The sequence below is a fragment of the Anguilla rostrata genome, chromosome 7 (genome assembly GCF_018555375.3).
Source record: "Anguilla rostrata isolate EN2019 chromosome 7, ASM1855537v3, whole genome shotgun sequence".
Lineage (NCBI taxonomy): Eukaryota > Metazoa > Chordata > Actinopteri > Anguilliformes > Anguillidae > Anguilla > Anguilla rostrata.
The window spans coordinates 51707897-51729794 of NC_057939.1; the positions used below are offsets into that span (position 1 = coordinate 51707897).

Sequence of the window (21898 nt, forward strand, 5' to 3'; positions counted from 1 at the left end):
ATAGATATGTGTAATGAGCTATTTAGTGTACCACATTTTCATTTTAATTATACTTGAGCTCACTGTTTAAAATGCATTCCCCCATGAAATTCCCCACAGTGGTCCCTGCCAGCTTGAAAATGAACTTGGCCAAAAATCCCATAATTTTCTGACAAAAAAGTATCAGAAAAAAAAAATCATTTTTCAGGAATTTTAATCATTTATTGACTGTACTCATGATTACAATACTTACAAATTGTTACATTATTTTAAAGGAGTACAATTTAGTAATTTTTTTTTTTCACCAAAAAACCAAGAAGTCAAATCAGAAAAAAAAATGCACAATGCACAATTGATCAATTTTCATCACTGGAACTGGAAAATGTTGCAATGTGTCAACGATGAGAAAATGGAAGGTAATGAAATTGATGCATTAGACAGTAAAGACAATTATTAAATAATTCACTTATAATTAATTTTGATTTTTTTTTTCTTTTGTTACATATAGCAATCACACTTTTCTGTTTAACAATAACATTAAGCGTCAAAAACGGTTTTTGTTGAGCTTTCATCCCTTCATTGCTCTGGTTTTTCCTCCAGCGTGGAATGTCCAGTGGTGTTTTTAACACCATGGAATGGAGGGTGCTCTTTCAGTTCAGAAGAATTTAGGTAGAAATCTGCATGGAAGCCAGAAGTGCACGCTTGCTATAATGTTGCTTCTTCTCATTTTTCAGTCCACCCGCTTAGCTGTGCAATCATTGCATTGGAGGACTCTGCTTCACACACAGTTAGTTTGGGCCGACAGCACAAGGACAACCAGGAGAGTCCCTCTCACCCTCTCTCCTTGGGAAATGCTACACCAAGGATATGCTGAAGCAGTGGAACTTCCAAAAATCAATATTAGTAATTGGGGTCTGTTTCAGTCCAATTTAGAATTACAAGTTGATGTTTTGCTTTTCTTTTTGCTTTTGCTGTTTGTTCCCCTCTCACTTGTATTCACTTTCTGTGGTTTCAGTTCTTCTGTTCTCTTGTGAAGAAATATCTTAAAATGTGATTCATTTCAGTGCCTTGTTGTAAAAAACTGAAACAGTGAAAAAAACGTGAGAACTATTATGTTGACAGTCTGCTTGGAGGACCCGGAGGTGGTCATTGCGGGTGCCACTGTGGTTGTAGTTGCGTTTGTTGTGCCTAAAGGAAATTGACAAAAAAACACACAAATAAAATAAGTATATTTCTGTGACAGCAAACTTATATCAGTTCCGGTGACTGAAATGCTTAAAAGTAACATAATTATTTTTAAAAATTATTTAAATGGGAGTGCATTTTAAGTAGCCTGTAATTCAGAAAATGTATACTTTAGACATATGTTTTCATCTTTTTTAAGGGTTGACATCTCCTGTGCAATGACAGCTACCTTGCAAACAACATCTTTCAACAGGGGTTGTCCTACAATAAGCAAACCCTTGGTCTAGATGTGTCCATAAAGTGATGTATTGTAAATACTGATTTCAAAAGAAATACATCATTGACATCTATATCACAATGTAGGCCTATAAATTGACTGCAGGTAGTGCTGTTAAATGTATGCTTACTTGCAACAATAGAGTCAGGAACAACATTCAGGAAGGTTGTTCCTTCCTTCAGGGCTTCCTGGAGACTTTCTTCTGCCTGGGATGTGGTTGGAACCACAGTCTTGTTGCTGAATATAAGGGTCATGTCAACTTTCACTGACCCCGAACTGAAAGAGACAGAAAGAATAAGGAAAGACAATGGTGAAATGAAAAAACCGATGCACCGATACAAAACAAAACAAAGAAAACATACACAGGCATTTTGGCTTATTATATATTACTCACCTGAATGCATTGACTCGGCAGCGACGGAAGGTGTCTGGGAAAGATTTCCTGTAAGCACGATTAACCTTACGAAATAAAGGAAAGATTTTATAGTGATTTCTCTTCATAATCTAAAAGCAGTATTAAAAATTTTAAATGTTAATACTGGAAAAACTGGGAACAGAGCCTAGCGTACAACAATTAACTGATTATATTAGTAAGTACATTAGTAAGATACTATTTTTAAACATGCTTTGATGTAAACCAATGAATGGTGAATCGGGTATGAATTAAAGTTTTGAAAACAAAGAACAAAGCGAAGCAGTGATCACCTCAGCAGTAACATTGCTGGCCAGGGTCTTGAATTCCTGTGACGTGCTATCGAGGAGATTGTTGTCGAATGGCTGATCGATGCTGAAGTCCATCTCCAGTGATCCCTCACTTGCAGATGGTTTATCCGTGGAGTCTGTCTGAGCAATCACAACTGCCATGGTCGTAAGAGAAACTGTTAATGTAGTGGGTGCCACAACTACAGTTGGTGGAGGTTGTGTAATAGGTCCTGCAGGCCTCGCAGTGGAGACGCCAACTGATGGGGCAATTATAGGGGTGTTTCTTGTTTGGATTACAGCTTGTGTGGTTGGCAGGGGAACTACAATTCCTCCAGTTGTTGGGGCTGGGGCAGCTTTTGTAGTTATGACAGGTACTACAGGTTTCATGGAAGTAGCCACTATTGCACGTAAAGTTGTGATTTTAGCAGCTGCTGTTGTTGGTTGACCCCCCATTGCTGCTGGTGTTGTAGGTGCTGGATTTGTAACAATATTGACAGGCATGGGTTTTGTTGTGGGGATTACGATTTCAGTTGTGAGCACTGGTGCCACAGCTGTAGGTTGACCCCCCTCTGCTACTGGTGTTGTAGGTGCTGGATTTGTAGTCATAATGACAGGCATGGGTTTTGGTGTGGGGATTACGATTTCAGTTGTGAGCACTGGTGCTGCAGCTGTAGCTTGACCCCCCTCTGCTACTGGTGTTGTAGGTGCTGGATTTGTAGTCATAATGACAGGCATGGGTTTTGTTGTGGGGATTACAATTTCAGTTGTGAGCACTGGTGCTGCAGCTGTAGCTTGACCCCCCTCTGCTACTGGTGTTGTAGGTGCTGGATTTGTAGTCATAATGACAGGCATGGGTTTTGTTGTGGGAATTACAATTTCAGTTGTGAGAACTGGTGCTGCAGCTGTAGGTTGTAGTTTTTTGGTTGTTTCTCGGCTGGGAAAAAAGGTAGAACTTGAAAAAATACCAGTCATTGATCTGGGAGCTGCAACAGATCTTGAGAATATCCTAGTGCTCGAAGTAGGGATTTCTGGAGAACGTGTAGATGCTGAGAACATACTTGTGGAAACTGTGGGGATAATTGTGGCTGATGTAGACATTTCAGTAGAGCTTGTAGGTAGTGAGGACACACTTGTGCCTGATGTTGACATTTCAGTAGAGCTCATAGGTAGTGAGGACATACTTGTGCCTGATGTAGACATTCCAATAGAGCTTGTAGGTAGTGATGACATACTTGTGCCTGCTGTGGACATTTCAGTAGAGCTTGTAGGTAGTGAGGACATACTTGTGCCTGATGTAGACATTTCAGTTGAACTTGTAGAACTTGAGGGGATCATTGTGGCTGATGTAGACATTTCAGTAGAGCTTGTAGGTAATGAGGACATACTTGTGCCTGCTGTGGACATTTCAGTAGAGCTTGTAGGTAGTGAGGACATACTTGTGCCAGATGTAGACATTTCAGTTGAACTTGTGGAACTTGAAGGGATAATTGTGGCTGATGTAGACATTTCAGTAGAGCTTGTAGGTAGTGAGGACATACTTGTGCCTGATGTGGACATTTCAGTAGAGCTCATAGGTAGTGAGGACATACTTGTGGCTGATGTCATTTTGGTTGAACTTGTGGAACTTGAGGGGATAATTGTGGCTGATGTAGACATTTCAGTAGAGCTTGTAGGTAGTGAGGACATACTTGTGCCTGCTGAGGTCATTTCAGTAGAGCTCATAGGTAGTGAGGACATACTTGTGGCTGATGTCATTTTGGTTGAACTTGTGGTACTTGAGGGGATAATTGTGGCTGATGTAGACATTTCAGTAGAGCTTGTGGAAATTGAGGGTGTAATTGTGGCCGATGAAGACCTTTCAGTAGAGCTTGTAGGTAGTGAGGAAATACTTGTGGGTGATGTGGAAATCTGAGTGGAACCTGTAGTACCTGAGGGCACAAAAGAGGCTGATTTAGTCACTTCAGTACAACTTGGCACAAGGAACATGCTTGAAATTCTTGGCATTTCAGTTGACCTTGTAGGTCCTGGGAACATACTTTTGCCTAATGAAGTTATTTCATTTGACCTAAAATACACAAAAATACAAAATGCGGGAAACACCAAGAAGGCATAGAGAACCATTTATAATCAGTTAGAGTAATGCTAACCTAACAAACAACAATTTCTGTGGCAACAACTGAACGTACCACAAGACAGATTATCCATTTTTTTCTATACTGATAACACTATCCAAAATGAAATCCAAAGAAAAATAAAATAGAAGGATATATAAATGAGATCAGATAAACCATGGTGTAACCTGAACAGGGGAGTGCTCAGTCTGTTTTGGAAGATGGGTTTCTGCTGCACTGACTACAGTGGGAAACTCATTTAACCCCTGAACATCCAGAAAAGGTATCTCCTGGAAGTTCAGGCCCTGGGGGGGGGGGGGGGGTTAGAGGGGGTGCTGCTAGTCCCAGTGGTAGCCGAATGGAGTGGACTGGTAGTTATGAAGATTCTGGCAACATATATGTTGTTGACATTGACATTTGGTAAAATGCGTAGGTACTGAGAAGTCTCCTATGGTCGGTGAAGGCAATTCAGTAAAACTTGTACAAATTGATGAAATACTTGTGGGTAATGAATGGATTTTAGAACTGGGGCCCTTGAGAAAATAATCGTAGTCATTTCAGTAGAACTTGTAGGTATGGAGGGTATACTTGTTTCTCCAGTTAGTATTTCAGTTGAATTTGTAGAACCTGAGAACATAATTGTTGCTGATGGAGGTAGTTCTGTTGAAATTGTAGAACTTGTATTGTATAATAATTTTGGGTGATATAGATAATATGGTTGAACTTGTAGAAACCGAGGACATAATAAAAACAGATGAAGGCAATTCAGGAGAAACTGCAGAAGCTGAGGACATACTTGTCATTGATGTTGCCATTTTAGTTGACCTTGTAGACCCTGAGGACATAAATGTTCCTGATGTAGACATTTCAGGGGAAATTGTAGGTACTTTGGAAGTAGTTGTGATCGATGTAGGTATTTCAGATGAACCTGTAGCACTTGAAGACATACTTGTGTCTGATGTAGGAATTTCAGTTGGACTCATAGATGTTGATGATATAACTGAAGCTGATGTTGACATCTCAGTAGAACTTGTAGATTCTGAAAATATACTTGTTCTTGAAGTTGGCATTTCAATTGAACTTGTGGAAATTGTGGACATAACTGTAGCTGTTGTAGACATTACAGTTGAGCTTGTGGAACTTGAGGGAATAATTGCAGTAGATGTAGGCATTTCAGTAGAGCTGATAGGTAGTGAAGACATGCTTATGGATGTTGTTGATATTTCAGTAGGACTTGTGGAACTTGAGGGGATTACTGTAGTTGACAGGGATATTTCAGTAGAGCTCATAGTTAGTGAGGAAATACTTGTGGCTGACGTAGACATTTCAGTTGAGCTTGTCGGTCGTGAGGACATACTTGTGCCTGATGTAGATATTTCAGTTGAACTTGAGGGTGTAATTGTGGTTGATGGTAATGTTTCAGTAGAGCTCATAGGTAGTGAGGACATACTTGTGCCTGATGTAGACATTTCAGTAGAGCTCATAGGTAGTGAGGACATACTTGTGCCCGATGTAGACATTTCAGTAGAGCTTGTAGGTAGCGGGGACATACTTGTGCCTGATGTAGACATTTCAGTAGAGCTCATAGGTAGTGAGGACATACTTGTGCCTGATGTAGACATTTCAGTAGAGCTCATAGGTAGTGAGGACATACTTGTGCCTGATGTAGACATTTCAGTAGAGCTTGTAGGTAGCGAGGACATACTTGTGCCTGATGTAGACATTTCAGTAGAGCTCATAGGTAGTGAGGACATACTTGAGGGTGATGTAGACATTTCAGTAGAGCTTGTAGGTAGTGAGGACATACTTGTGCCTAATGTAGACATTTCAGTAGAGCTCATAGGTAGTGAGGACATACTTGTGGCTGATGTAGACATTACAGTAGAGCTCATAGGTAGTGAGGACATACTTGTGCCTGATGTAGATATTCCAGTAGTGCTTGTAGGTAGCGGGGACATGCTTGTGCCTGATGTAGACATTTCAGTAGAGCTCATAGGTAGCGAGGACATACTTGTGCCTGATGTAGATATTCCAGTAGAGCTCATAGGTAGTGAGGACATACTTGTGCCTGATGTAGACATTTCAGTAGAGCTCATAGGTAGTGAGGACATACTTGTGGGTGATGTAGACATTTCAGTAGAGCTTGTAGGTAGTGAGGACATACTTGTGCCTGATGTAGACATTTCAGTAGAGCTTGTAGGTAGCGGGGACATACTTGTGCCTGATGTAGATATTCCAGTAGAGCTCATAGGTAGTGAGGACATACTTGTGCCTGATGTAGATATTCCAGTAGAGCTTGTAGGTAGTGAGGACATACTTGTGCCTGATGTAGACATTTCAGTAGAGCTTGTAGGTAGCGGGGACATACTTGTGCCTGATGTAGACATTTCAGTAGAGCTCATAGGTAGTGAGGACATACTTGTGGCTGATGTAGACATTTCAGTAGAGCTCATAGGTAGTGAGGACATACTTGTGGCTGATGTAGACATTTCAGTAGAGCTCATAGGTAGCGAGGACATACTTGTGCCTGATGTAGATATTCCAGTAGTGCTTGTAGGTAGTGAGGACATACTTGTGCCTGATGTAGACATTTCAGTAGAGCTTGTAGGTTGTGAAGAAATACTTGAGGCTGATGTTGACATTTCAGTTGAACTTGTAGATAGTGAGGACATACTTGTGGCTGATGTAGACATTTCAGTAGAGCTTGTAGGTAGTGAGAACATACTTGTAGCAGATGTTGACATTTCACTTGAAGCTGAGGAACTTGAGGGGATAATTGTGGTTGACATTTCTGTAGAGCTTGCTGGTACTGAGAACACACTTGTGGGTGATGTAGAAATTTGAGTAGAATTTGTAGAACCTGAGGACACAATAGAAGCTGATTTAGTCACTTCAGTAGAACTTTACACAAAGAAAATACTTGCATGCAATTTTTGAATTTCAGTTGAACTCGTAGGTCCTGGGAACATACCTTTGACTAAATCAGTTATTTCAATTCTGCAGAATTTAATTTAAAATACTAGTGAATTTATGGGTACTGTGGAGTTAATGTTACATTACAATCACATGGCAGACAGTCTAATGCAGAGGGACTTACAATAGTAAAGAACTTCAGCATTATTCTCAGGAATAAAAAAATGAGAAAAGAAGGCACAAAGGATATTTTATAATCAATAACAGTAATGTTGATGTAACAAGCAACAATCTGTATAGCAACAAAGGAAAGTGCCACTTTACAGATTAACTATTTTTCCATAGCTATGCCCACAAGGCTATCAAAATGGAAATCCAGAGAAAAACAGGATATCTAAATGAGGTCAGGCAAGCCAGGGTGGAAGCAGAATGGAGAGGCCTGGTAGTTGCGTAGGTTTTGACAACATATTTTGTTGATGTAGGCATTTGGTCATATGTGTAGGTATTGATACGTGGTCGATGAAGGCATTTCAGTTAAACTTGGAGATACTGGGGAAATTTTTGTGGGTAATGTATCGATTTTAGAACTTGAGAACATAATCGTGACTGAAATTTGTGCCAGATGTCAACATTTCAGTGGAGCTTGTTGGTGATGAAGACATACATGTGGCAGATGCTGAAATTTCAGTTGAAACTGTGGAACTTGAGTGGATAATTATGGCTGATGTAGACATTTCAATTGAATCTGTAGAACTTGAGGGCATAATTGTGGCTGACACTGACATTTCAGTAGAACTTGTTGATAGTGAGGACATACTTGTACCTGATGTAGACATTTCAGTAGAACTTCTAGGTAGTGGAGACATACTTGAGGTGGATGTAGACATTTCAGTTGAACTTGTGGAACTTGAGGGAATAATTGTGGTTGATGTGGACATTTCAGTAGAGCTTATAGGTGGTGAGGATATCCTTGTGCCTGATGTAGACATGTCAGTAGAGCTCATTGGTTGTGAGGACAAACTTGTGGGTGATGTAGACATTTCAGTGGAGCTAATAGTTACTGATGACATACTTGATCCTGATGTTGACATTTCATTTGAACTTGTGGAACCTGAAGTAATAAATGTGGCTGATGTAGACATTCCAATCGTACTTGACATGCTCCTGCCTGAAGTAGACATTTCAGTTGAACTTGTGGAACTTGAGCGGATTATTGTGGTTGACGTGGACTGGTCAGTAGAAATTATAGGTAGCGAGGACATAATTGTGCCTGATGTAGACATTTCAGTTGAGCTTGTTGGCAGTGAAGACATACTTGTGGCTGATGTAGATATGTCAGTTGAACTTGTGGCACTTGAGGGTATAATGGAAGTAGACACTGACATTTCAGTAGAGCTTGTAGGTACTGAGGACATACTTGTGCCTGATGACATCATTTCAGTTGAGCTTGTGGAAGTTGAAGGGGTAATTGTGATTGGTGTTGACATTTCAGTAGAGCTTGCAGGTAGTGAAAATAAACTTGTACCTGATGTAGACATGTCAATAGTGCTCATAGGTAGTGAGGACAAGCTTGTGGCTGATGTGGACATTTCAGTAGAGCTTGTAGGTAATGAGGACATACTTGTTCCTGATGTGGACATTTCAGTAGAGCTCATAGGTAGTGAGGACATACTTGTGCCTGATGTGGACATTTCAGTAGAGCTAATAGGTGGTGAGGACATACTTGTGGCTGATGTAGACATTTCAGTTGAACTTGTGGAACTTGAGGGGACAATTGTGGCTGATGTAGACATTTCAGTAGAGCTTGTAGGTAGTGAGGATATACTTGTGCCTGATGTGGACATTTCAGTAGAGCTAATAGGTGGTGAGGACATACTTGTGGCTGATGTAGACATTTCAGTTGAACTTGTGGAACTTGAGGGGACAATTGTGGCTGATGTAGACATTTCAGTAGAGCTTGTAGGTAGTGAGGATATACTTGTGGCTGATGTAGACATTTCAGTTGAACTTTTAAAACTTGAGGGGTTCATTGTGGCTGATGTAGACATGTCAATAGTGCTCATAGGTAGTGAGGACAAGCTTGTGGCTGATGCAGACATTTCAGTAGAGCTTGTAGGTAATGAGGACATACTTGTTCCTGATGTGGACATTTCAGTAGAGCTCATAGGTAGTGAGGACATACTTGTGCCTGATGTGGACATTTTAGTAGAGCTTGTAGGTAGTGACAACATACTTGTGGCTGATATAGACATATCTGTTGAACTTGTGGAACTTGAGGGGATCATTGTGGCTGATGTAGACATTTCAGTAGAGCTCATAGGTAGTGAGGGCATATTTGTGGCTGATGTGGACATTTCAGGAGAGCTTGTAGATAGTGACAGCATACTTGTGGCTGATGTAGACATTTCAGTTGAACTTGTAGAACCTGAGGTGATAATTGTGGCTGATGTAGACATTTCAGTAGAGCTTGTAGGTAGTGAGGATATACTTGTGCCTGATGTGGACATTTCAGGAGAGCTTGTAGATAGTGACAGCATACTTGTGGCTGATGTAGACATTTCAGTTGAACTTGTGGAACTTGAGGGGATAATTGTGGCTGATGTAGACATTTCAGTTGAACTTGTAGAACCTGAGGTGATAATTGTGGCTGATGTAGACATTTCAGTAGAGCTTGTAGATAGTGAGGATATACTTGTGCCTGATGTGGACATTTCAGGAGAGCTTGTAGATAGTGACAGCATACTTGTGGCTGATGTAGACATTTCAGTTGAACTTTTAAAACTTGAGGGGATAATTGTGGGTGATGTAGACATTCCAATAGAGCTTGTAGGTAGTGAGGACATACTTGTTCCTGATGTGAACATTTCAGTAGAGCTAATAGATGGTGAGGACATACTTGTACCTGATGTGGACATTTCAGTAGAGCTTGTAGGTATTGCGGGCATACTTGTTCCTGATGTGGACATTTCAGTAGAGCTAATAGGTGGTGAGGACATACTTGTGGCTGATGTAGACATTTCAGTTGACCTTGTGGTACTTGAGGGAATAATTGTGGCTGATGTAGACATTTCAGTAGAGCTTGTGGGTAGTGAGGACGTACTTGTACCTATTGTGGACATTACTGTAGAGCTAATAGGTGGTGAGGATATACTTGTTCCTGATGTGGACATTTCAGTAGAGCTAATAGGTGGTGAGGACATACTTGTGGCTGATGTGGACATGTCAGTTGACTTTGTGGTACTTGAGGGGATAATTATGGCTGATGTAGACATTTCAGTAGAGCTTGTAGGTAGTGAGGACATACTTGTAGCAGATGTTGACATTTCACTTGAAGCTGAGGAACTCAAGGGGATAATTGTGGTTGACATTTCTGTAGAGCTTGCTGGTACTGAGAACAAACTTGTGGGTGATGTAGAAATTTGAGTAGAATTTGTAGAACCTGAGGGCACAATAGAAGCTGATTTAGTCACTTCAGTAGAACTTTACACAAAGAAAATACTTGCATGCAATTTTTGAATTTCAGTTGAACTCGTAGGTCCTGGGAACATACCTTTAACTAAATTGGTTATTTCAATTCTGCAGAATTTAACTTAAAATACTAGTGAATTTATGGGTACTGTGGAGTTAATGTTAAATTACAATCACGTGGCAGACAGTTTAATGCAGAGGGACTTGCAATAGTAAAGAACTTCAGCATTATTCTCAGGAATACAAAAATGAGAAAATAAGGCACAAAGGATCTTTTATAATCAATAACAGTAATGTTGATGTGAGAAGAAACAATCTGTATAGCAACAAAGGAAAGTGCTACTTTACAGATTATCTATTTTTCCATAGCTATGCCCACAAGGCTATCAAAATGGAAATCCAGAGAAAAACAGGATATCTAAATGAGGTCAGGCAAGCCAGGGTGGAAGCAGAATGGAGAAGCCTGGTAGGTGCGTATGTTTTGACAACATATTTTGTTGATGTAGGCATTTGGTCATATGTGTAGGTATTGATACGTGGTCGATGAAGGCATTTCAGTTAAACCTGGAGATACAGAGGAAATATTTATGGGTAATGAATGCATTTTAGAACTTGAGAACATAATCGTGACTGAAATCTGTGCCAGATGTCAACATTTCAGGGGAGCTTGTTGGTGATGAAGACATACATGTGGCAGATGCTGAAATTTCAGTTGAAACTGTGGAACTTGAGTGGATAATTATGGCAGATGTAGACATTTCAATTGAATCTGTAGAACTTGAGGGCATAATTGTGGCTGACACTGACATTTCAGTAGAACTTGTTGATAGTGAGGACATACTTGTACCTGATGTAGACATTTCAGTAGAACTTCTAGGTAGTGTTGACATACTTGAGGTAGATGTAGACATTTCAGTTGAACTTGTGGAAATTGAGGGAATAATTATGGCTGACGTAGACATTCCCGTAGAAATTGTAGAACTTGAGGGCACAATTGTGGGTGATGTAGACATTTCATTAGAGCTTGCAGTTACGGAGGAGATACTTGAGGTTGAGGTAGACATATCAGTTGAACTAGTAAAACTCAAAGTGCTAAATTTGGCTGATGTTGACATTTCAGGAGAGCTTGTAGGTAATGACAACATACTTGTGGCTGATGTAGACATTTCAGTTGAACTTTTGGAACTTGAGGGGATAATTGTGGCTAATGTAGACATTTCGGTAGAGCTTGTAGGTAGTGAGGACATAATTGTGCCTGATGTGGACATTTTAGTAGAGATCATAGGTAGTGAGGACATACTTGTGGCTGATGTAGACATTTCGGTTGAACCTGTGGAATTTGAGGGAATAATTGTGGCTGATGTAGACATTTCAGTAGAGGTCATAGGTAGTGAGGACATACTTGTGGCTGATGCAGACATTTCTATTGAACTTGTGGAACTTGATGGGATCATTGTGGCTAATGTAGACATTTCAGTAGAGCTTGTAGGTAGTGAGGACATGCTTGTGCCTGATGTGGACATTTCAGTAGAGCTCATAGGTAGTGAGGACATACTTGTGGCTGATGTGGACATTTCGGTTGAACTTGTGGAACTTGAAGGGATAGTTGTGGCTGATGTAGACATTTCAGTAGAGCTTGTAGGTAGTGACAACATACTTGTGGCTGATGTGGACATTTTGGTTGAACCTGTGGAACTTGAGGGGATAATTGTGGCTGATGTAGACATTTCAGTAGAGCTCATAGGTAGTGCGGACATACTTGAAGCTGATGTAGACATTTCGATTGAACTTGTGGAACTTGATGGGATAATTGTGCCTGATGTGGACATTTCAGTAGAGCTCATAGGTAGTGAGGACATACTTGTGGCTGATGTAGACATTTCGGTTGAACCTGTGGAACTTGAGGGGATAATTGTGGCTGATGTGACATTCAGTAGAGTCTAGTAGTGAGGACATACTTGTGGCTGATGTAGACATTTCGGTTGAACTGTGGAACTTGAGGGGATAATTGTGGCTGATGTAAACATTTCAGTAGAGCTCATAGGTAGTGAGGACATACTTGTGGCTGATGTAGACATTTCGATTGAACTTGTGGAACTTGATGGGATACTTGTGGCTAATGTAGACATTTCTGTAGAGCTTGTACGTAGTGACAACATACTTGTGGCTGATGTGGACATTTCAGTTGAACTTGTGGAACTTGAGGGGATAATTGTGGCTAATGTAGACATTTCGGTAGAGCTTGCTGGTAGTGATGATATACTTGTGCCTGATGTGGACCTTTCAATAGAGCTCATAGGTAGTGAGGACATACTTGTGGCTGATGTAGACATTTCGGTTGAACCTGTGGAACCTGAGGGGATAATTGTGGCTGATGTAGACATTTCAGTAGAGCTCATAGGTAGTGAGGACATGCTTGTAGCTGATGTAGTCATTTCAATTGAACTTGTGGAACTTGATGGGATAATTGTGGCTAATGTAGACATTTCTGTAGAGCTTGTAAGTAGTGAAGACATACTTGTGCCTGATGTGGACATTTCAGTAGAGCTCATAGGTAGTGAGGACATACTTGTGGCTGATATGGACATTTCAGTAGAGCTCATAGGTAGTGAGGACATACTTGTGGCTGATGTAGACATTTCGGTTGAACCTGTGGAACTTGAGGGGATAATTGTGGCTGATGTAGACATTTCAGTAGAGCTCATAGGTAGTGAGGACATACTTGTGGCTGATGTAGACATTTCGGTTGAACCTGTGGAACTTGAGGGGATAATTGTGGCTAATGTAGACATTTCGGTAGAGCTTGCAGGTAGTGAGGACATACTTGTGCCTGATGTGGACATTTCAGTAGAGCTCATAGGTAGTGAGGACATACTTGTGGCTGATGTAGACATTTCGTTTGAACCTGTGGAACTTGAGGGGATAATTGTGGCTGATGTAGACATTTCTGTAGAGCTCATAGGTATTGTGGGCATACTTGTAGCTGATGTAGACCTTTCAGTTGAACTTGTGGAACTTGATGGGATAATTGTGGCTAATGTAGACATTTCAGTAGAGCTTGTAGCTAGTGAGGACATACTTGTGCCTGATGTGGACATTTCAGTAGATCTCATAGGTAGTGAGGACATACTTGTGGCTGATGTAGACATTTCGGTTGAACTTGTGGAACTTGATGGGATAATTGTGGCTAATGTAGACATTTCTGTAGAGCTTGTAAGTAGTGAGGACATACTTGTGCCTGATGTGGACATTTCAGTAGAGCTAATAGGTAGTGAGGACATACTTGTGGCTGATGTAGACATTTCGTTTGAGCCTGTGGAACTTGAGGGGATAATTTTGGCTGATGTAGACATTTCAGTAGAGCTCATAGGTATTGAGGACATACTTGTAGCTGATGTAGACATTTCAGTTGAACTTGTGGAACTTGATGGGATAATTGTGGCTAATGTAGACATTTCAGTAGAGCTCATAGGTAGTGAGGACATACTTGTGCCTGATGTGGACATTTCAGTAGAGCTCATAGGTAGTGAGGACATACTTGTGGCTGATGTAGACATTTCAGTTGAACTTGTGGAACTTGAGGGGATCATTGTGGCTGATGTAGACATTTCAGTAGAGCTTTTGGGTACTGAGGACATACTTGTGGCTGATGTAGACATTTCAGTTGAACTTGTGGAACTTGAGGGGATAATTGTGGCTGATGTAGACATTTCAGTAGCGCTTGTAGGTAGTGAGGACATACTTGTTCCTCTTGTGGACATTTCAGTAGAGCTCATAGGTAGTGAGGACATACTTGTGCCTGATGTGGACATTTCAGTAGAACTTGTGGGTAGTGACGACATACTTGTGGCTGATGTAGACATTTCGGTTGAACTTGTGGAACTTGAGGGGATATTTGTGGCTGATGTAGACATTTCAGTAGAGCTCATAGGTAGTGAGGACATACTTGTGGCTGATGTAGACATTTCAGTTGAACGTGTAGAACTTGAGGGGATAATTGTGGCTGATGTCGATATTCCAATATTGCTTGTAGGTAGTGAGGATGTGCTTATGCCCGAAGTAGACATCCCAGTTGATCTTGTGGAACTTAAAGGCATAACTGTGGTTGTCATTGACATTTCTGTATAGCTTGTAGGTAGTGAGGACATACTTGTACCTGATGTAGACATTTCAGTGGAACTTTTGGAACTAGAGGGGTCAATGGTGGTTGCCGTTGACATTTCAGTAGAGCTTAGAGGTAGTGGAGATATACTTGTGCCTGATGAAGTCATTTCTGTAGAACTTGTAGGCAGTGAAAACATACTTGTCGTCGATGTGGACATTGCATTTGAGCTAGTTAGTACTGAAGCCATACTTGTGCCTGATGTAGACATGTCAGTAGACCTCGTAGGTTGCGAGGACATACTTATAGCTGAAGTATACATTTCAGTTGACCTTGTGGAACTTGAGGGGTTAATGGAGGTTGACATTGACATTTCAGCAGAGCTTATAGGTACTGTAGATATACTTGTGCCTGATGAAGACATGTCAGTAGAGCTCATAGGTAGTGAGGACAAACTTGTGATGGGTGTAGACATTGCACTAGATCTTGTCAGCAGTGAGGACATACTTGTGGTTGATGTGGACATTTCAGTAGAGTTTGTAGGTAGTAATGACATACTTGTGGCGGATGTAGAAATTGAACTAGAGCTTGTAGGTAGCGAGGACGTACTTGTAGCTGATGTTGACATTTCAGTAGAGCTTGCAGGTGTTGAGAACACACTCGTGGGTGATGTAGGAATTTGAGTAGAACTTGTGGAATCTGTGGGTACAATAGAGTTTGCTTCAGTCACTTCAGTAGATCTTGGTAGGAAGATCATACTTGCATGTCATGTAGGTATACTTTTGACTAATGAAGGTATTTCAGTTGAGTAGACTTTAATTTGAAAATTCTTGTGAACATACAGGTACTGCAGGATGCACTACAATCACTTGCCTCCTTGGTGACACTGTTATCTAGACCATCTTAAAATAGTGGATAATTTCAGTGTTACTCTCAGTAATACAGCAATGCAGTGTCACCAAGGAGGCATAGAGACCCTTGATGATTATAATCAATCAGTGTAATGCTAACCTATCAGAGAACAATTTGTATCTTAACAAATGATGGTACTACTAGACAAGTGATACCCATTCCTGTTCCTGGAGATCATTCCCACTAAAATATAGCACACCTCATTCAACAGCTAGAGATCTTATTGACCTCTTAATTAGTTGAGGCAGGTGTGTCAAATTACAGTTGAAATGCAAACCTACAGGATGGTTGGTCTCCAGGAACAGGGCTGGTTACCACTGCACTTGATGGATTTTTATATCTCTTTATTCAGCAAACCTGTAACATTATCCAAATGGATTTACAGAAATAAAGGAAGCAAAAGGATATCCTAATCAGGTCAGGGGAGGCATGCTGTAATCTGAAGAAGTGTCTTCAGTCTATGTTGGAAGATGGGGAGGGTTTCTGAGGTCCTGACCACAGTGGGTTGTAGGCTGTAACAGCATGTGTGATGTTTAAGTAGGCATTTGGTGAAATGTGTTGGTACTGATAAGGTACCTGTGGTTGATGGAGACATTGATGAGAAAGGAGTTGTCGATGAAGTGGTTGACGTCACCGCACTCACACCCAGAGCTACAATGAAAAATAAGCAATGCATGTAATCTCTGACCACATTAAGAGTGTATTATTAGCGTTTCACTGAAGCACAAGTTTTAAATTTTATGCTAATTTCTGATTGGGCATAATGGGTCGATTGCAGCGTGCCTTCTGTTTTTATTACGCAGTTGCATGTTTACATGGGTTTCCAAAGTACCATGCTAACATAGGATTTTTATCGCAGCATGCAATTGGAGTTCCCTATCAGCTGAACCCCAGAAAGTCTGCTGGTAGTCCTGAATTTCAGAAATCCTGAAGTTCATTGTTGACGCTATGGTAAATCACATTTTCCCTCTGCCTTTGGCTACTCTTGCACTCACAAACCAAAAAGTCAAACTACGCCAGTTGTGTGCTCGTCTTAATACTTAATTAGTCAGGGTCATAATTTGATCACTACTCACAAATGAGACATACGCATGACTGCTTTTAACACTTTACTGATGATACTTCCAAGCCCTCGCATACGCCTATGGTGTCATGTATATACACCAACACTTGTCAAATCAATACATGAATATACAAATCACACCAATGTGGCAGCCCAAAAGAATGGGTATGTGGGAGTTTGCTTGTGAAACCCTTTTGGTACATTAATAAAAATATATAAATGAAGACAGTAATGATCAAAATTTGAATATTTTGACTGAAACTGAGAGCAATGACATTAACTGGAACATTATCCAGTGGTTCATATTGTAAAGGTGGCTAGCGGAGCTAGTTAGCAATCGAAAGGCTAGTAAAGTAAAAGCATGCAACTGTTTCACTTGGCTACAATATCAATATTTTCTCTTAATTATTAATGCATAATTTCACAGATATTTAATTTAGTCAGGAAAATAGCAAGCATTGTTGGACTGAAAGGCCTGTTCTCGTCATTATGTTATGTTACATTATCTAATGGTAATTAGATAATATAACATAACATTATCTAATGTTTCCAGTTGTGTTTTTTAAATAGGCTACTGATGGCCACAAGTCTATGTTAAGTAACCAAAACATGTACCTGTTTTACTAACTGTCTTAGTACGTGTATAGTATTGTCTTAGTATACATAGTACATACTAACATAGGCTGTAGTATTTAGTATGCTAGTATACCGTTTCGAACACAGCCGTGGTGTCTTTTGCAATCAGGATTATGCCGCATTCACTTCATATGAGAGTTACAGAAATTACCCCTTTCCGACTCGGAAAAGTCCTTCAAGTCAACTTACGAGTTGTAATGTCAAGTAGGAAATGTGGGAAATTTCTGACAGATATCTCACTGGCTGTAAAAAAACATGGAAGTGTGTGAAAGAAAAATTGCTTCCACAACTATGAACTTGCCAACTGTTCAAGTTAACAAAATCATGATGTAATTTTATATGTTTGTATTTTATTTTTAAATAAATAAATAAATTTTGTTTGGTTTTCGCACCACCGCCCTCTTCAGTTTCCCAGCAGGTTTACAATGCATGAACATGTCCATGTTGGAGCAATGGGAAATCTTCCTATTTTTCCACTCTCTCCCATATGCAGCATTAACATGGGTCTGTATTAACAAGTTAGCCAGCACACTGCAGTCAGGACTAAGGCAATTTGGTCTTGATCTACATACAAGAAACATGGAGAGTCTCAAGAAAAGCTTGTGTCCAACTTTAAGGCACACTGCAATCGGCCAAATAAGTAAATCTCATAAGAACAAATAGTATCACAACGTATGGATTGAGCGAAGTGAGATCAAATTTTCCTCTAAATTAAGAATGTGCTTGCCAAATATTTACATTACCAGATTGCTATATTAGTCCAATTTAAGTGGTAGAATCCAGTGTAGCCTATCCATGTAGTGGATGACAAAAACCACACACTTATGGGCAAAATGCATTTACATAAAGTGTTTCCATTGGTTTTCATTTATTTCACTATTTCACTGGATGACCTAACACTGTCACTGAGATCGATTGAACCTTAGTTTTATGAATCTATATTATTATACTACAGAGTTTGCCAGAAGTAGATCTGTTTCTGTCAAAATTTATTGCTCCACGTGCATTATTTTAATCATATTTTATTGCCACCAAACTCAAGTAAAATTAAATGTTTTCTTTTCAATAGTTTCTTTAATGTCATATGAGATATTATTTAGAGATACTATCACAATATTAAGCATGTGTAACTATTTTCAGACTATGTATCTTGCATTCTGTGAAAGTGTCATTTAAATGAATATATAAATGTATGAAGTTTACCAATTTCACACTTACCAATTACACAGAACACTGCTGTCACAGCCATTTTAATATTTTCTTACGATATGGATCCTGAAAAAAAAAGATTATTGTCACAATGTAACACTGAAGGGTTTAATGTACAGTTGTAATGGGCTAATATGTTGTTAAACATATCTGAACAATACAGATGCAGAAAATTTCCTTCAAATTCTGATTGATATTTATTGTATTAATGATGTCAAAAGACAAACTCAAGAATTTCAGCATAGTTTAGCACTACAAAAGTAAATTCCCCTTTTATTACTCTTTATAAAAGGGAACTATTGCTATACTTGTGTACAGTAATGGACTAAGTATAGTATAGTATAAAAGTATAGTAAGTTCCCCTTTGTTACTCTTTATAAAGGGAGACTATTAGTATACTTTTATGGGGTAAATCATGCAGAATTCACAATGCAACACTTTTTTCCCCCAATGTTACATTATGAGTGTCTGTGAATGTGCTGTAAATTCCTGCGTTTCACAACTTCTCATGTATTGCACTGCCCTGACAGAGAATCAGCTTGAATTGCTTATTATAACATGATCTTTTTAAATGAATAAATACTTCTGATGAAAAAATACAAACATGTATTGAAACAAACACAATTCAAGTTAATATGAGAATCAACGTATATACTGTTTATTATATATTTTTATGTTTTGCCTATCATCTTGGTGTTTTGATGGATAAGTGACAAAATGCAATAATTATACATAACATGTACAGAACAATTGTAATGCACCTCTACAGCAATAAATGGTGATTACTTAATGTTACAGACATATTACCAGCAGGTAATCCCAACCACACCCACTGTTTAGAAAAGTATTAATGTTTTCACAGCATCAAGATAATAATTTTAGAATCAATTATAATTAATAAGTATCCGTGTTCAATAAAACCATTTCAACATCTTGAATCTTACCCTCAGGGAAGGAAACCAGAAGATTTATTTGTTAAAAATTAATTCCTTTTTCTCATGGAGAAGGTTTCTGTGCACAGACATCATCGGAGGCTGGAGTATACCTGGAAGCAGCATCTTTCTTATACTTATATACTAGATAGCCCGAAGACATGAAACAAGTTTTCCCTCTTAGTTCCTGTCACCACACCTAGTGACAGATGGTGAGCATCCTGTGATTCTCATGCATTAGTGCTGGGGGCAGGATTGGTCATCTGAAAATGAGGAGAATACTCTTGAAATAGTCATACTTCAGTCACAACTGCAAATATTTCATATAATTATGTTGTGGAGCCCAAATACGAAGACTGTTAAACACCTTTTTTCACATTCATCCAAATGTATTCTCAAAATTTGCCTCGAGGATTAAGCCTGGTTCAGGTTTGTGGTGCTGCCTATGCAGATATGTGAGGAATTTGAGCTTCCATGCAGTGTTGCGGTAATATATGATCAGTATGGCCACAAAGTAACAATTTTCCAGCAAAATCTCTATTTTGTCACACTGATATTATGTGCATAGAATTACTTTTGATTTCATGGAATACATAATGTAATTAAAATTGTTTTGATTCACAAATGTTTCTGCAGGGAACTGTAACAAATGATATGATCATGTAAAGATGTCTTACAAGCTATTGCATTAGCATAAAATTATTTTTGTAATTAGCTAAACTGCTGGCTTTCCAATTTGCTGTAAATGAGACAACAGTTTTTAATGGTTTTCTCAACTAGACACGTTGTTGTTTCGATTTTCTTGTACACCAATTAATCTTAACAAACTACTAGCACATAATATTTAAATAAATGTGTGCTATACCGAAATGTCATTTATTTTCAAGCTGAGCAAAACAGTGGCAAGGATAGAGGAAGCACACTCAGGGAAATGTGAAAAATACAGGTAAACACGCTGAAATGTGAATAATGATTGGCATTCAGTGCTCATTTTACAACAGTGACAATTACACTAACATGTATTTTGTTAATAAAAAACAGAAAAAATGTTAAGACAGAATTCTGTGGATAAATAGGTGGCCACTTGCATCTTACCCTGGGTACGAAACCAGAGTGTTTATTTATTTAAAATTAATTCTTTTTTCTGGTGGGGAGTGTGTCTGCACGCATCGTCAGAGGCTACAGCTTAGCTAAAACCAGTACCATTCTTATACTCATATATTAGCCCAAAGGCGCAAAACAAGTTTTCCCTCTTATGTCTTTTCACAATTACATCAACGTGTATGCGTGTTTTGTTCAAAATGTTTTAAAAAATGTTAGTCAGACGGAATGCAGTGGATAAATCAAGTAAATAAACCAGTTTTATATACAGTGAGAACCATAATTCATTGGACAGTGACACCTTTTTTATTATTTTGGTTCTGTACTCTAGCACTTTGAGTTTGAAAGAATACAATAACAATGAGCTTAAAGTGCAGACTGTCAGCTTTATAAATGAGTTCACCAGTTGTTTTTTTCTTGTTAATGATGAACCAAACTGTTGACTTGGGCATGCCCAGGGTTTTTGCAATGTTCCTGATTGATTGATTTTCATTTCTGAGCCTTATGACGGCCAGCTTAATTTGCATTGACACTGCTGTCTTCCTCATGTTGTCACAACCCAACAACAATCTCCAAAGCCAATTGCAAAGTCTAGAATCAAGACTAGAAATCAACAGCTCTCTTCTGCATTCACTAACGACACAAATTAATACACCTGCCTAACAAAACACATCTGTGAAACCAATTCAACAAATACTTGTAGTACCTTAAAATGGGGGGACCATGTACAAAAGGTTGTATAATTTCTAAACGGTTCATCTGATATGTATGAAAATACTCTCAAATTAAAGCTGACAGTCTGCACTTCAACATCATTGTCATTGTACCCTTTCAAACTCAAAGTGCTAGAGTACAGATCCAAAATAACAAAAAATGTGTCACTGTTCAATGAATTATAGTGCTCACTGTGTGTATATATATATATATATATATATATATTTGTATGTATGTATATACATTTATCATGTGAATTCCAACTAATAATGTGTGTGTGCATGTGTGTAAGTGCAACCTGCAAAAAATGACTGAAACGTTTTTGCTAACTATTATGATAACAAATACTGGAATTAATTAAAAAATGTTTGTTTTAATGAATTCCACGCATGCATGCACACATGCAGGAACACACACACACGCACACACATGCACACGCATGCACACACACGCATATATACACACACACACACACACACACACATACACATGTACACACACACACACACACACACAAACACACACAGACGTAATTGTATTAGGAACATGGAGTTGAGAGGCCCAGCAGGAGCATATTCAAATACTTTTTTTGAT

The 21898-nt window shown here is 39.1% G+C and overlaps 2 protein-coding genes across 9 annotated transcripts; both read right to left on the reverse strand.

Annotated features, from left to right (window-relative positions):
* Window positions 1-176: 176 nt before the first annotated feature.
* On the reverse strand, window positions 177-19607 carry LOC135259984 (uncharacterized). 8 transcript variants are annotated; one of them, XM_064345001.1, is made up of 10 exons: window positions 19502-19607; window positions 18567-18623; window positions 16226-16300; window positions 15347-15436; window positions 7985-10606; window positions 6980-7114; window positions 2147-4071; window positions 1836-1900; window positions 1572-1717; window positions 177-1167 (listed from the first exon to the last, which is right to left on the reverse strand). In XM_064345001.1, exons 2-10 carry the CDS (start codon window positions 18595-18597, stop codon window positions 1040-1042), a joined length of 5217 nt encoding a protein of 1738 aa, XP_064201071.1. In that variant the 5' UTR covers window positions 18598-18623; window positions 19502-19607; the 3' UTR covers window positions 177-1039. The 8 variants fall into 8 exon arrangements, with proteins under 8 accessions (XP_064201071.1, XP_064201070.1, XP_064201074.1 ...); XM_064345000.1 differs by having other exon boundaries at window positions 15296-15436; XM_064345004.1 differs by lacking the exon at window positions 7985-10606 and having other exon boundaries at window positions 19502-19603.
* Window positions 12576-15287, reverse strand: LOC135258542 (serine-rich adhesin for platelets-like). The gene has a single exon (XM_064342008.1). It carries the CDS (start codon window positions 15261-15263, stop codon window positions 12576-12578), a length of 2688 nt encoding a protein of 895 aa, XP_064198078.1. The 5' UTR covers window positions 15264-15287.
* Window positions 19608-21898: the final 2291 nt, after the last annotated feature.

Bases quoted from the DNA above. Each gene is read 5' to 3' on its own strand.
- LOC135259984 (XM_064344998.1), bottom strand. From the start codon at position 12,515: ATGTCTACATCAGCCACAAGTATGTCCTCACTACCTATGAGCTCTACT. The intron at 7,115-7,984 runs GTATGTCCTCAC...TTGTGTCCTCAG, and splicing joins AATGTCTACATCAGGTACAA to GTTCTACAAATTCTACTCAA. The intron at 1,168-1,571 runs GTAAGCATACAT...AATTTCCTTTAG, and splicing joins TCCTGACTCTATTGTTGCAA to GCACAACAAACGCAACTACA.
- LOC135258542 (XM_064342008.1), bottom strand. From the start codon at position 15,263: ATGTCCACATCAACCACAAGTATGTCCTCACTGCTGACAAGATCTAGT.